A 14,520-nucleotide genomic window follows, 5' to 3' on the forward strand; every position below is an offset into this window, starting at 1 on the left:
AAGGAATAGGATTTAAGGAGTGGGGTCTGAAGAAGGAGAGGGGTGTATGGCGGACAAGAGCAGGTTGTCCTAAATGCACAGGGTATTACAAAGTGATGCACAAAGTTGGGGTGGGGGAGAGAATATGTAGCATTTATAGCTATTTTCATCCTCAAAGCCCTTCACAAACATTAACGGAATGGGAACTTGCCCACCACCTCATTTCACACAAGTCACTAAAACAGCCACCACGAATCAGGCAAGGCACATAGCAATGTGGGCTGAACCTGAGGTAACCTGGTTGTCGTAAGACTGAACCGATTCCCCCAGCACATCAGCCAAGCCAATCATTCTCCAAAACTCTGCAACACAGGGGCTGCCTTTGCCTAAGCTTTCAGAGAGTCACTAACCTCCTTGCACATTTATACAAGAAAAACGGACAAATTTTGCAGGGGAAATCCAGACACCAGGGTTCCCTCTTCCTCTAACCTACTGGAGGTTCCTGAGCTACTCACAAAGCTTGGGACCGATTTCCAACAGAGCTCAGCACCTGACACCACCTCCTGTTCTCAGCTGTGGGACAGGGAGGATTCTCCACTGTTCTCAAAGAGCATGGCACTCTTGAAAGCCTTTGGGCTTGAACCCCTTGAAAACCACACAAGCAAACAGGAGCCTAACTGTACCTGTTCGAGGGATGATGATGATGAACCTGCCGCTGGTAGCTAACTGCCGGATGATGCTGAGGTGCTGGCAGAGAGCTTGGGTGTCTGGGACAAGATAAGGAGACATGGCAGACTGAGCTTTGGGCTGTTGGAGACTCCCCTCCAGCTGAGAAACCTCCAGCTGAAACAGGATAGCAGCAATACCAGATTAGAAATTCATGCAGAAACAGAAAGACTGAAAGGGTGAGGGTCCCTCCTGCCATGTGCAGCCCAGCCCCTCCACTTCCCCAACCACATGGCATGAGCCCGCCTGATCCCGACAGATGTGTTCCCCGGGCCAGCGGATGGTGAAAGCTCTCCCATGGCTGGCGATACATTCCCTCTCAGCCTCAAATCAGGCTGTAAGTTTGACCTTGTGCATCTGAGCAAGAATCACTTGGTTAAGTGTTCCTGCCTGTACTGAGACATCTTTGGTGCCTGAGAAGACGGACCATTTTTACCTGTAACTCCATTCATGTGGAGTCTACACAAACTCCATACACCTATGAATATTTCCACGAGCCAGACCTTTTATTCCTTTCTCGACAAAAATAAGCTGTTCGAAGAGTCTCCCTCTCTTTACAGAGAGGATATATAACATGTACAGTACACATCTGGAATAGCTTTATGGAGTTGCCCAAATCTGTACTCACAGGGGCACATAATGGTAATGATAATACGGTGTGTTTATAGAGTGCCTTACATCTAAATATCCCAAATGTCTTAACAAGGGCCCTATTTCCAGAGGGGTAAACTGTGACAGAATCGGAGATCTTGGCTAAGGTCACAGAGCAATTCAGGAGCAGGGCTGGAAATAGGACCCAGGAGTCCTGACTGTTAGTACCCTCGCTCTAAGCACAATGCCTCAATCAGACAGTATTGTTTTAAGAGGCAGATCTCTACAGTTTTTATTACACTAGGTCAAACTAGAGGGGCTGACCCGTTTGGTTTGTTTTTTTATTTTATTTTATTTTTTAATGAGATGTGAATAACTGGCCCAGAAAATGCTTTTTCCGTAAGTGCACCAAATAGAAGATTTGCAGGGCCAGGTTCATTCATGCGCCTGGGAACGTAACTCTAAGTTAACAGACGCTGGTGGTTTAGCGGAGAGCTGGGATCTCGTACCTGCAGTCGGAGCTGAGCCATGTCTCTCATTAACCTGTTCCGACGAGCTTCCTCCGCAGCCTAGTCATAAAAATAGAGTTACAAATAAAATTAGCAGGAAAAGTGGGGGCTGGTGATTAGCATGTGCTTCCAGAGAGGTACTGAGGACAGGGGAACAAAACTCAAGGGACTGGTAAAGGGAGAGAAACTGTTCGCCTCCAGGTCACCAGCTTGAATCCAACCCAAGTCAACCAAGACAGTTGTTACCATCTGATGGTGGCTTGGAGGACTGCAGATCTGGGATGGAGTTTTTCCCATGCACAAAGACTACATAATAATGATTTGCCAGGAAGTGGGGCAGTTCTCTAGAGCCAATTCCCTGCATTACACTGGGTGACAATGCTTGTGGCACATTCATTAGCATGCCAGATTATCCGTGACTTTTCATTCAGAACTCGGTGGGGCAGATTATCCTCTTACAAAACAGCAAGACTCAACAGGAACAGACTTTTATCCCTAGATGCACTTTGCTCCTGGCAAGCGGCTTTCCCAAGAGGAATGTAGCCAACCTCTCCTCTCACTAGGCACCGAAAGTGTGTCAATTATGAGCCATTACCAAGCTTGTTAAGGAACACAATACCAGGCAGAGGAGCCAATGGCAACATTAGCCTGGGACGCCAGCATGTCACAGATCACAGCATTAGCCCTCTGAGGGTGGCCGCGGCAGCGCTGTGACGTGGGCAGTGTAGTCACATTTTATTGCTGGGGGAGAGCTCACCTGGCAATAAAAAAATAACCACCCCGAACGAGCGGTGGTAGCTTGATCGCCAGGAGCTGCAAGCGCTGTCTATACCGGTGCTTTTCAGCGCTAAAACTTTTGTCGCTCAGGGGGGTGTTTTTTCACACCCCTGAATGACTAAAGTTTTAGTGCTGAAAGTGGCAGTGTAGACACAACCTAAGACTCTTCCAACTCACCATGCGGAACTGGGCCTGGGCCTGATGCAACAGGTTATCCTGCTCAGACTGAGCGATGCTAATGAAGATCCCGACCTCCGAATTAAACTGCAGGATGCTGCCTTGCAAGTGGGTGATGAAGTGGCCAAAGCTGCGGATGCAGCAAATACGAATCACGGACTGCAAGGAACAAGATGGTTTGACATGAGATGTACCACACTCCCCTGGCGGCAGCCTGAGCTAGCTGAGAAGCTGGAATCTAAACTTTTAGAAAAAGGTGGAAATGACTAAAAATATATATACAAAGTGAAAAATTCTGTGCATGTTTCTGAAGATGCAGGACATGATAATTCTTTGGAGAAAATAAATAGGGTCAGGAGTTCAGGAAAGTCAGCAAGAGTGCTTTGAAATGTTTGCAGTCAGGGTTTTCGAACAGAGAACAATGACATCTGGCTTTTCAGAGCAACCTGTGCTGGCCAGTTCTCTGTCGTTGGATCCAGCATTGGAACCTGAGGAGTCCTCTCTCTGAAGAGGGGTGACATAACTAACAGGACAGCGGAGTGGACTTGGGTAAAAGGAGGGACTGTATTCGGCTTTGGATTGTTGTATCTTGTCTCAGAGTTTCCCCACAGAGCACCAAAAGTATAAGGAGACATCCAGGAATTCATCCCTAGGCTTCCTCAGCTGGAATCTTACATTTTTTAAAACGTAGCTCCCAGATCAAAGACCATAACATTCCTTTAAAAATCAGTTAGCAAAGGTGGACAAATGTTAATGTGCTCTAAGTCATCAGGTGATTCAGAGATCGCCGTAGCAAAATCAGATGGACCACTACTCTCCTGTCTCTCTCCCCTAAATGTCTCATCTTCCCCTGTGCAGTAATGATGGTCATAGCCCTTTTCACTCTGCGGCTGGGCTGACAATTAAAGCCATTCTGGGCATGAGTATGGCACAATGCCAATTCTTCTGCCACTGCCAGTTGTCGTCACTGACACAGGGCTATAGGATCTGCCTGCTGACTGTTCAAGAGTCATTCTAGATGGGGCACAGATATCAACTGATTTATCCAAACAAGGAGGGTGAGGGGTTAAACATAGCAAAGAAACCAATAGGAAGCAGTTCTGTGTTGCTTTGAGAGGGAAGGGACGTTTCTGGACACTGCCTGGGCGATGGAGCTAGAAGCAATGTGAATCATCCTGAGGTTCACAAAGCTATTTCAGTTTGCGGCACACTCTCTCCCACAAGAAAACTAAACTCTCATCCTGTGTTGCCAGGATATGGAAAAGTTTCTATCAAGACAAATTTAGCTGGTACCAAGAATCCAGGGCTCGCCTATCCTCACCTCCTCCACCGCTGAGAGTATGGGTCTGTCCTGCTCAAAGTTAAACCTCTTGTGTGCATTTTTCAGAGGGGGCAGGTTACGGAGCGCCACATCTTCTGGAAGCAGCAAACTGGTGCTCAAGTCTGGAAGCTCACAGCCAATCAGTAAATCCTTGACCTCGTTACCAAGAGCCAGCCCTAGATTGTTGGGGGGGAAATACAGTAAGATGTGACTGATCATCACTGACGCCAGGACAGCAGAGGTCACAAGTCTTATGCTGTGCTTTATGTTCTTCAGAGCTCAAGCATTTTGGTCATATGGGAATGTCTACAGAATGCTACCAGTTTCCATTAATGTTTGAGCCAATCAAGTACACTGCTTTAGTACAGTTTGACTCCATCCACACTAGCTAACCAAACCATTGGAGGTAACTAGCTTGAATCATGATTCAACACAACATAGGCTAATGTAGACAAGGCCTTACTCATATTCCATCATCCTTGTAAACCAAGTCGCATTAGTTACTCTCACCTTGCAGGATAATGAGCTATAAGCACCACTGATAACTAGGCTTGAAAAATAAGGAGTTGAATCTGTGCAGGGAGTATTATTGTTTGTTTGGAGGGCAAGGGGAGGACAATGATAAGGGATGGGCTCCAACGGTACCTGGTTCCTGCAGTTCTCCAGCAGAAGGCAGAAGGTTCAGAAGCACGGACAATCTGTTCCATAGACTCTGGGAGCTCTGGGGGGGAAAAAAAGAAAAAAAGAAGGCTGCAAAATATATCAAGTCATGCAAATCGTCAAGTCAAGATAGATGCAAATAATTATGAGGATACTTTGCATTTTGATAGCACCTTCCAGAGACTTAAAAGCACTTTGCAAAAAATTAAGCCTCAACATCCTGTGATGTAGAGATTAGTTTAATGTGACAGACGGGGAAACCAAGGTAAAGAGGCACGGATGACTTGTTCAAAGACACAACAAGACACTAGCAGAGTCAAGAATAGACTCTCTGAGCTACGGATGCCCAGTCTCCTGACCTAGCCAGCAGGCCACCTAACCAGCAGCTGCTGCTACATCCATCCTCTCATTTTTTTGGAAAGTTGTTGAAACAGACAGAAGACTCAACAGCAATCATGATAGATGATCCCTGTGTCTAGATGTGGGTTTGTTTCATTCTCATGGCTCCTAGGTCAGGGCTATTTAATAACCGCAAATTCCCTGTTCCCCCATCACCAAAACATATTTGTAGGGTAGAATCTAACAATAAAATAGTTATGACAGTGAGAGGAAGTAATCTGATTATGAATAATACATTTCACCTCAAGAGATCCCAAAGTGCTTTACAAACTTAACACACTGATTTGCAAACCATGCACAGAGATCACTACCCCAGTCACTGAGATGCTGTTACATCTGTGGTGCAACATGGCATCTGTTTAACAATACACATTAATGTCACAACAATAATCTATGCCAGGAAGGGACAAACAATGTATCCACCTGAATCTACAGGGAGGCTTGTGATAATATAATCACCCAAGCTGGCACTTAGGAGACGCTGTCATTAACAGTGTACATTTAAACAAAACCCCCACACCTGGGCACACATGATGATGAGGTCAGTGTTGGTTCTCAACCAGTCCAGGAACACCTTGACAGTCGGAAGCAGGCCCTCATTGGTTAGGATCTCTAGTTTCTCTTGGAGGGATCTCTCGTTTCTACAGGATTTGTTACTGGTGATGCTCTCTTCAGAGTCGGACAAGTCATCTGAAACGACAAAGAAAAGAGCAAAGATACCATGCATTAAATACCAAGTAGAGACCTGGTAAGAAACCAGGTTGGTATTTGCACAGCGAGTCACCATTGTAGTGGGAAGGAAAAGATGCTTCAAAATTCCCTACTTCATCCGCACACATCCACAACAGCAGTTTCCTGACTGGTGTAACTATCCCTTGGAAGGCAGCAGGCTCATCATGCTGACCAGTACAGTCTCACTGTCTCTAGGCACTACAGTAATACAAATAATAAAGTAATAATAAACTAGTGGCTAGAAGAACAGCTGACACACCTGGGAGCGATTCCCAACTTCTCCATATTTGCTGTGTTATCCTAAGCAAGTTAGTGACCCTCTGACCCTCCCTGCCTACCCTTTCTTCGGTGGGGACAAGAATGCTTCTTTATTCCACCTGCATCAAGTGCCGTGATAGCCTTATAAAAGTGCAAAGTTGAAGATTAGTCAGGGAAAGGCCTATGTCTTCCTCTGTCTGGTACAACATTGCACATGCTGTCCATGTCTGTGTGCTGCAGGATCCCAAAGTGCTTTGCAAACTGGACTCAGTTCTACTAGCTCAGTCAAAGTCCACCTCTTTTGGAACTGACGCTCATTCAGTTGAACCCTGTTATATACAATGCCCCTCTCCACCCAGTACATCTAGCTGTTTTCAGCACAGTTATTTAACACTTCCTGCTTTATAAGTTAAATTTATGCTGCACAAATACTGGTCCTGGTCTAAAGAAAGAGCAACCCAATCATTCCACAGCTAACAGAGAATTTACAAACCGAGACCCACTTTTAGAGACAAACCCACCACGCTTAAGGTTACATGGCAAAAGCCAGGAATGAACGGCCATGTAGGGGTGGGGGGGAGTTTTGTATCCCCACAGAAAGAAAGTTGTACTATCAATAGACATTAACATCTAGTTAGAACTTGCCCAACAGAGGTACGGGAAGGAAATGAAAGCTAGACAGGCCAATGTAAAGAACAAGATCCATCCCTCTAGAGTTCAGCAAAAGTTTATGGAGGGGATGGTATGATAGGATAACGGGTTTAGTCAATAGGTCAATAACGTGCCACACTGGTAATTAGTATAAAGGGTCAATGTTGGGATACTGTTAGCCTTTTCCAGAGGGTCTGGCTGGAGAGTCTTGCCCGCATGCTCGGGGTTCAGCTGATCGCCATATTTGGGGTCGGGAAGGAATTTTCCTCCAGGGTAGATTGGCAGTGGCCCTGGAGGTTTTTCGCCTTCCTCCGAAGCATGGGGCAGGGGTCGCTTGCTGGTGGATTATCTGCTACTTCTTTAAATAATGATTTGGAGCATTCAACAGCAGAGTCAAGGGAGAGAATTAGTTCAGGAGTGGGTGGATCAGCTTATGTGGCCTACATCTTGCAGGAGGTCAGACTAGATGATCATAATGGTCTCTTCTGATCTTGAATTCTATGAAACCCTCTAAAGCTACTCTGGTCCTGCTAAAGTTCTCCTTCAGTTGTGAATCTCATTCAGTTATCACTTGATCTAGCATATAAAATACATCTCCTCCTCTACAACAAGACCCTACATTCCTCATTTCCTTACCCTTAATCAGGCCCCTACAAAACTGTACAGGTCTCCCTTCGGTGGGCAGAACAGTGCTGATACAGCTGCATAAAAGCTAGCAGAAAGAAGATTCCTGCAGCTGCACCACAGAAACCAAGAAACAAAGCAGGAACAGCAGCAAGCCACCCCCAAGTTTAAGAAGAGATTCAAAAGCAACTGTGTGGGTCAGTACTAGCTGCAGCTGGGTACCTCAGATGGAGCAAGGGGTGGATGGGGCAAGGCTATTTAACTGCTTGAGGCTCATCGGTACTTACAGATCCATAATATTCTGCAATTTTATAGTTCCTCATATGCGAGGATCTCAAAGTTATTTGGGGGCTCCTTTACTCACAGAAGGAGACTGAGCAGCGGAGGTGAGATTAGAACCCACGTCTCTCAGCTTCCAATCCCTCATTCTAACCACTAGACAAACATGACTGCTTATTAATACAGCAATAATCTTTCATCAACCCATCGATATCAGCAGCTAGTGACCAATTTCTTAGGCATCCAACCCTGGCATAGTCAGAAGCCACATAGCATTGTTTGGAAGGCATAATTAGTCAGGAGGGGTTTGTCCTTATACATGTGCACAACTGAGCCAGAGAAGTTCAAAGCAAGACAGCACACAGGTTAATTCAACCTTGCAGTTGAGAATTTAGATGTACAAAAGTCATGAAATTCAAAACATTCCCACAGCAGCATCAGCTGTGTGCCCCCACTGCACACAGAAAGCAAAACTTCAACAGAATAATTATTCTTCACTTTTCCTAACTGCATTGCACTTCCTTTCAAACTGACAAAGCGTTGCGGAGTGCTGATAAATGGTTACCTTGTTTCACACCAGCAGGGGTTGCAATATCTTTATATACAATGCCTGTGAAGTACTTTGGGATCTCTGGAATGAACAGCGGCACTATAAGAATGCAATACAAAATACTAACGAAACTTATGTGGAGTGAGGGGACAGGGTTACAATCACGGGTAGAACCAAAACATTGGAATTTCCTGACCTATGGGATGTTTCAATTTTCAACCAGAATGTTGCATCAAACCCATCCCCCTTCATTCTCTGTATTGACTGTGAATACAATTAGGGAGAGAAAAAAGATAACAGCGCTTTATAACAGGCTACAGAGTGTATAATTCTAAAGAAGAAATGTCGGATAAGGGCCTGTAACTCCCACCCTGACTAGCCCCACTTCAGAGATCTTCCCACCCACCTCAATCAGGAAGAACTGAAGACAGCTCCCTCTGAAGTCCACCTGCGTGAATAATGTAGCTGGAATCGATGCACATTAGACTGACTTATTGTGATGTCTACACCCCCTGAGTTGAGGGGAGAAACTCTCCCGTTGACTTACCTTATGCTTCTCGTTCTCGTGGAGTACTGAAGTCCAGGGGAGAGCGATCGGCAGTTGATTTAGTGGGTCTTCACTAGACCCGTTAAATCGACCCCCGGTGGATTGATCGCTGTGCATCCCTTGCCCCTCCGCCCCCCTGGAAGTGGAGACATGCCCTAAGGCTCTGTCTAGACTAGGATTTAATGGTGTGGCATTAGATCATGTTAGCTAGCTTGGTCCATCCCTTTCTAAATCTCCAGATTTGCTAGAGTACAACTTGGCTTTCCTTGACTAGAGTTTTAGAAGGTCTTAGTTAGCTCAAGCTGGCTAACACGATCTCACACTACACCTTTAGATCCTAGCCTAGGTAAAGCCTGAGTCCTTGTCAGAGTTGCATGCCCATGGAAACTAGGTTTGAGCATGATGCAAAATGCTTCCTTGCTCCCCGATATAAGGGAAGCTGGAAGGGGTGACTAACAAACAAGACCAGACTGCCTCAGGAGGTTTATCTGAAATACAAATAATGCATTTGTGTTATATCATCTCTTTTTCTAGCTGTTCGCTCCCAGAACATTACTTTGATTGAACAATACACGTCACTGAATAGCTTTAAGAAAGCTGCAGTGCCATCTACTGTGCATCTAAAGTTAGAATCTGGCCCTACAAAACTAAAGACTGATGTGATGTTATGGTTGAGAGTGTATAGAAATTGCCCCTAACTCCACATCTCTGCTCTTTACATGTCATTCAGTCAAATCTGCTGACTTTTACGGATACAAATAAGTTTTCACTTCTGTGGACTCTGCAGAGCTCACCCAGCCAGTACAGCTAGAGGAGAGTCACCTGGATTCTGTTTAGAGTCACCAGGAAATTGCCAAATCACAGAATTTTTATGATTTAATAAGCAGTAAAACAGCCAAAATTTCAAATTCAGCTAGACTCCACAGCACTAGCAAATTGAACAGACCTTTAGCTTTGTGAGCGGAATTGATTTCATTGGGAAACATTGACAAAACACAGAACCCAAACTAATTTTATAGACATGCTGATGACTTTATATCGGCATTTAAACATTAATGGCCCATTTCTCCCTTACCCTACACCTTGTGCAGTCATTTACACTAATCCACTATGAAACACCTGCAAATCAGAATAGTAGCATTTTGTCCATACTTTGCACTGGTGTAAATGACTGCACCATGCAGGACAACAGAGAAGAATGGTGCTAAGTCTGCTTTTCACAGTACCACAGAAGTCAGAGATAAAAAAGACCTAGGATACATCCATCGATCTATCAGGGATTGATATATCGCGTCTAGATAGATAGATAGATAGATACCCGAACACGCTCCCGTCGACTCCAGAACTCCACCAGGGCAAGAGGCGGACGTGGAGTCGACAGGGGAGCCGCGACCATCGATCCCATGCCATGAGGACGGGAGGCAAGTCGAAATAAGATACATCGACTTCAGCTACGCTACTCCCATAGCTGAAGTTGCGTATCTTACATCGACACCCCCACCCCCCACCCAGTGGAGACCAGGCCCTAGTCAATCAGAACTGTTCCCTTTGAACAGGTTCTAACAGCATTTCCCAAAGTTTTGAAAGTTGAGGCCCTTTTTAAGAAAATGAAACTCACCTCAACTCTTTGGCTACCCTGCAATGCCTGGTCCACACTACAAAATGATGCTGGCATACTTAGGTCATCTAGGAGTGTGAAAAAATGTACAGCCCCTAGCCAACATGTGCCAGCAAAACCCCCATGCAGAAGCAACTATACTGACAGAAGAGTGCTTCTATTAGCTTAGTTTGGGGAGGTGGTGTAGCAATGCCAGCAGAAGAACTCCTGCCGGCTTAGGCTGGGTACTAGGGAACTATGCCAGCACAGGCTCTGTAGTGCAGATATAGCCTTAATTTATACATCATCTTCACTCTGCAATCCAATCCTCTGCACCCCAAACTTTAGGAAATGCTGGCACAGATCTTCATAACATGACCTTTCCTCTCCTTTCTTACATGCTTTGAAGAGCAGCAAAGTGTTTAAATGTCAACCCTGTTCACTCTCATTGGCATGTAAATCAGCACTCACTGAAATGAATAGGGCTGTTCAGACCACAGAGATACTATTTCAGACTCTCTGAAAACTCAGGCAGACGTCTCTGTATGAGTTACATCTGCTTCACATTTTGAAGGTTTTCTTCACAACCGTAACAGCTAGAGACTTTAAAAATAGAAGGACACTTTTGAGAACTAATACCTCGTCAGTTAGTCCTTTGCATCCCACAGGGGAATACAACCCACACTTTGGGAAACACACTGACTTATGTCCCTCTGTATTAATAAATAAAGCCCCTAAACACCCAGTTGGAAATATTATTGCGCCTATTGCAGAGAAGCTTACAAACAATCTCAAATTAGTTCAATAAGTAAAGTTATCTCACTAAATTGTTCTGTGTTCACAGGTTAATCGTATTTTATTACATCATGCAGAAATACTATACAACACTGCCCTGATGCACTGCCCTCTTCTTTTATGCTAATGTATGGAACTGGCCTTCCATGCATTAAGGGTGAAATTCATTCCTATGCAAACAGCCAGCCTATCCACCACTTAAGACCCACTCTGGTCAAAACAGGGCTCCAGGGGATTTCAATGTATCATGCTGACCAATAATGTCTCATTGTTCTCACCTTATATCCATCTGTTGTCTCTTTTCTTACATTTAGATTGTAAGCTTCTTGGGGCAGGGACCATTTTGGGTCTGTACAGCACCAAGTACAACAGGGTGTTGGGTCCACGACTGGGCTCCCAGGTGCCACAGTCGTGCACAATAATGCACTACAGTGTTGCACAGGGGATGGATTTCACTCCCCGAGAAGACTACTATTGCTTAATCATTTCCTACCCAGCTCTGTGTATTCTTCCATGCCAGTAAAGATTTCATTTGTAACCAAGTATCCATCCTTACCTTGTTCAGGGAAGCCGGGCTTCTCCACATCCCCATTGACACAAGGCTTGTTGTCCACTACCTCCTTCAAGGCAGCTGGCTCATGAGTTGGTTTCAAGAGGACGTTGCTGAAAGTGGGGGCCAAGCGAAAGCAGCGTTTGGTCTGGAACAGCTGTGTGGACATGGCCTGGAGGTTACTGGCTATGCTAGCTTCATTAGTGCCCATGGACCCTGGCCCATTGACTGCAGCATCTGAATTCTCAGTCTTGGAGACACTTAGGCTTTTAGAGTCCACCAGCCCGCTCCCCTCCATGCAGTTTTTTAAGGCCTCCTTGGCCCCATTTTTCATGCTTTTGGTTCGGCCGCCTCCCTCCTCCCCTGGCTCGTCCTCCATATCCTCCAGGTCAGAACGGGATTCCTGGCTGTTCATGTCTGAGTCTGTCTCCACATCAAAGGCCGTCTCCACCTCCTCGTCGCTTTTCTCTGAGCCGCTCTCCGAGCCATCGCTGCCCTTAGTGAAATCCTGGCTGGAGTCAGAGTCGAAGCCCTCGCTCAGGTCACTCTCATCGACCTTCTGGGGATGGCGCCGGCGGCGCAAGCAGGAGAGGCGAGAGTATTTCTTGCTCTTCTTGCTGTCCTTCTTCCTCTGCTCATCGCTGGGCCGGTGGTTGGCTAAGTCAGCATCTGCTTCCTTCTCAACGGAGTTCAAGGGCTCCCGGGTCTCTTGGTCATCTGCAAAAGACACCCGAAACAAAAACACTTGGAACTGTTTGAAGTACAACCCAACCAGGTGGCCAGGCCCAAGCCAGGGGAAGCGTCAGTGTCTCACTTCTATAGCACCTTTCATCAGAGGATGTTTCAAGGCACCCTTGGGAGATCATCCCATTTTACAGATGGGTCAACATGGGCACCGACGAGTGAAGCAATGTGAACCCCACACCCTGACCAAGCCCCAGTCACACAGAAACATACAAGTTTAATTACGGACAATTCCTTTACCTCCTAATGGCATTTACTAATCCCCAGATCCATTCAGTAGCCAGCAGCAGAAGTTTATCCTAGCAAATACAGGGCGGAACACCTGTATGACACTGGTTTAAATCCTGCCCAGATCCTACCTAGCCAAGTGAAAGCCATTTCCATTTGACAGCTGGTAGATGGGCAGCTAGTGTGAAATGAATAAACAGATCTCAATCCAGTTTCTAATTACGGATTCCATATTATACAACACCCTTTTGTGAGTAATTTCAGCAGAAAGACTAAGGAAAGAATGGGCCTTAGACATGGAGTCTGTTCAGGACAAGACTGGTGTACACAGGCAGAAGTCTAAAGAAGCTTAAATTCATATTGTCTGAGCTGCACCTGATCAGTCATTACATGGCTTCAGTCTTCAGGACTGCCACGCCAGTACAAAATTCATTTAAATACAAAACCACTTTCTCCCCAGCCCAACTCTCCAATGAAAGAGCCCACACAGTTAACTACAGAGAAAATTTTACTTCTTACTGGTCCTTTAGCAAGAGAAGAATACACACCTTTTACTAGAAGCACTAAACAAAATCGCTGACTGATAAAAAATGAAATCTTCTGCCAAGAATTCAGTCATCTGACCAGAGGCTAATTTGTCTTGGTTGAGACAAATTTACAATAAAAATCATGGTTTAAAAACAAGCCTGGATTTTACTTTCCAATTAAAACGTGTTGCATGCATTTCAGATTGCTGACAATATAGCAAAGGGGCAGGATACTTGCATGCATGCCAGAAGGTTTGAAATTAAAACCGAACTGCTACTCTCAGTAATCTTGGATTGAACTGGTCTAATCCACCTCTCTTATTAGACAGATAGTGCTCAGTGTTTTAAGATGCTTAATTCACCTTGTTTTATTTAAAATCAAGGCTGGGGGAGAATCTGCATCAACTATATAAACACAATAGCTTATTAAACAACACTGCAGTGCAATGGTACGTGGGAACTTTCTCAGTGGAGTAGTCAAGATACAGGTTGAAACATTCGACTAACTTTATAAGAAAGGAAGGAAGTTAAGAAAGCTGAAGTTAAATTCCTCTTCTGCAGAAATGAATGAGCTACACAAGCACACCATCATTCTAAGATATACAGCTATTACTGTTCAGACTAGTCTGTACATTATTATGGATATGTTTGGTGTGTTCAGTGGAACTGTTTAAGGCAAGTGATTAAGATCCCAGCACGACAACATTTAATTAAATTAACCTCACCTATAAATAGTGAGTTATTCCCATCTTTAATTAGTGGTCATTACATCATCCCAATCATCTCTCGCCACATACTGGAGAGTCTTATTTAATGTGAATCTTCAAGTACATTACTTGAGTCAAGAAAAATCTGAATTTCCATTTTTCTAAATATAGTGATTGGGAAGAATTTACGAAGGGGCGGGACTTCAGCTTTCCCCAAAGCTGAATTGACTTGAAAGAAAATAAAAAGCCTGATTCAATAGGCAACCTTGGAGACCAAAGACCTCTTGGTTTATCCTACAATAATAGAAATGTAGGGCTGAAAGGGACCTCAAGAAGTCATCAAGTCTAGCCCCATGCACTGAAGCAGGACCAAGTAAACCTAGAATGTCTCTGACAGGTGTTTGTCCCACCTGTTATTTAAATCCTCTAATGACAGGGATTCCACAACCCTCCTATTCCAATGCTTAATTATCCTTATAGTTAGAAAATTTTTCCTAATCTCTAACCTAAATCTCCCTTGCTGCAGATTAAGCCCATCACTTCTTGCCCTACTTTCAGTGGACACGGAAAAGAGATACTGAAGAAGGATGAG

The 14,520-nt window shown here is 44.9% G+C and overlaps 1 protein-coding gene across 2 annotated transcripts in view; it reads right to left on the minus strand.

Moving 5' to 3' along the window:
* SMG5 (SMG5 nonsense mediated mRNA decay factor) overlaps positions 1 to 14,520 on the minus strand; it is a 44,460-nt gene that overhangs the window by 7,016 nt on the left and 22,924 nt on the right. For both annotated transcript variants that reach the window (XM_039512813.1, XM_039512814.1), the window contains 7 exons: positions 11,729 to 12,439; positions 5,660 to 5,829; positions 4,726 to 4,801; positions 4,081 to 4,256; positions 2,760 to 2,918; positions 1,806 to 1,865; positions 663 to 822 (listed from right to left, as the gene is read on the minus strand). In XM_039512813.1, the coding sequence (XP_039368747.1) occupies positions 663 to 822; positions 1,806 to 1,865; positions 2,760 to 2,918; positions 4,081 to 4,256; positions 4,726 to 4,801; positions 5,660 to 5,829; positions 11,729 to 12,439 (1,512 nt within the window). The remainder of the gene's footprint in view (positions 1 to 662; positions 823 to 1,805; positions 1,866 to 2,759; positions 2,919 to 4,080; positions 4,257 to 4,725; positions 4,802 to 5,659; positions 5,830 to 11,728; positions 12,440 to 14,520) is intronic.

Source organism: Mauremys reevesii, linkage group 24 (genome assembly GCF_016161935.1).
Source record: "Mauremys reevesii isolate NIE-2019 linkage group 24, ASM1616193v1, whole genome shotgun sequence".
Classification (NCBI taxonomy): Eukaryota; Metazoa; Chordata; order Testudines; family Geoemydidae; genus Mauremys; species Mauremys reevesii.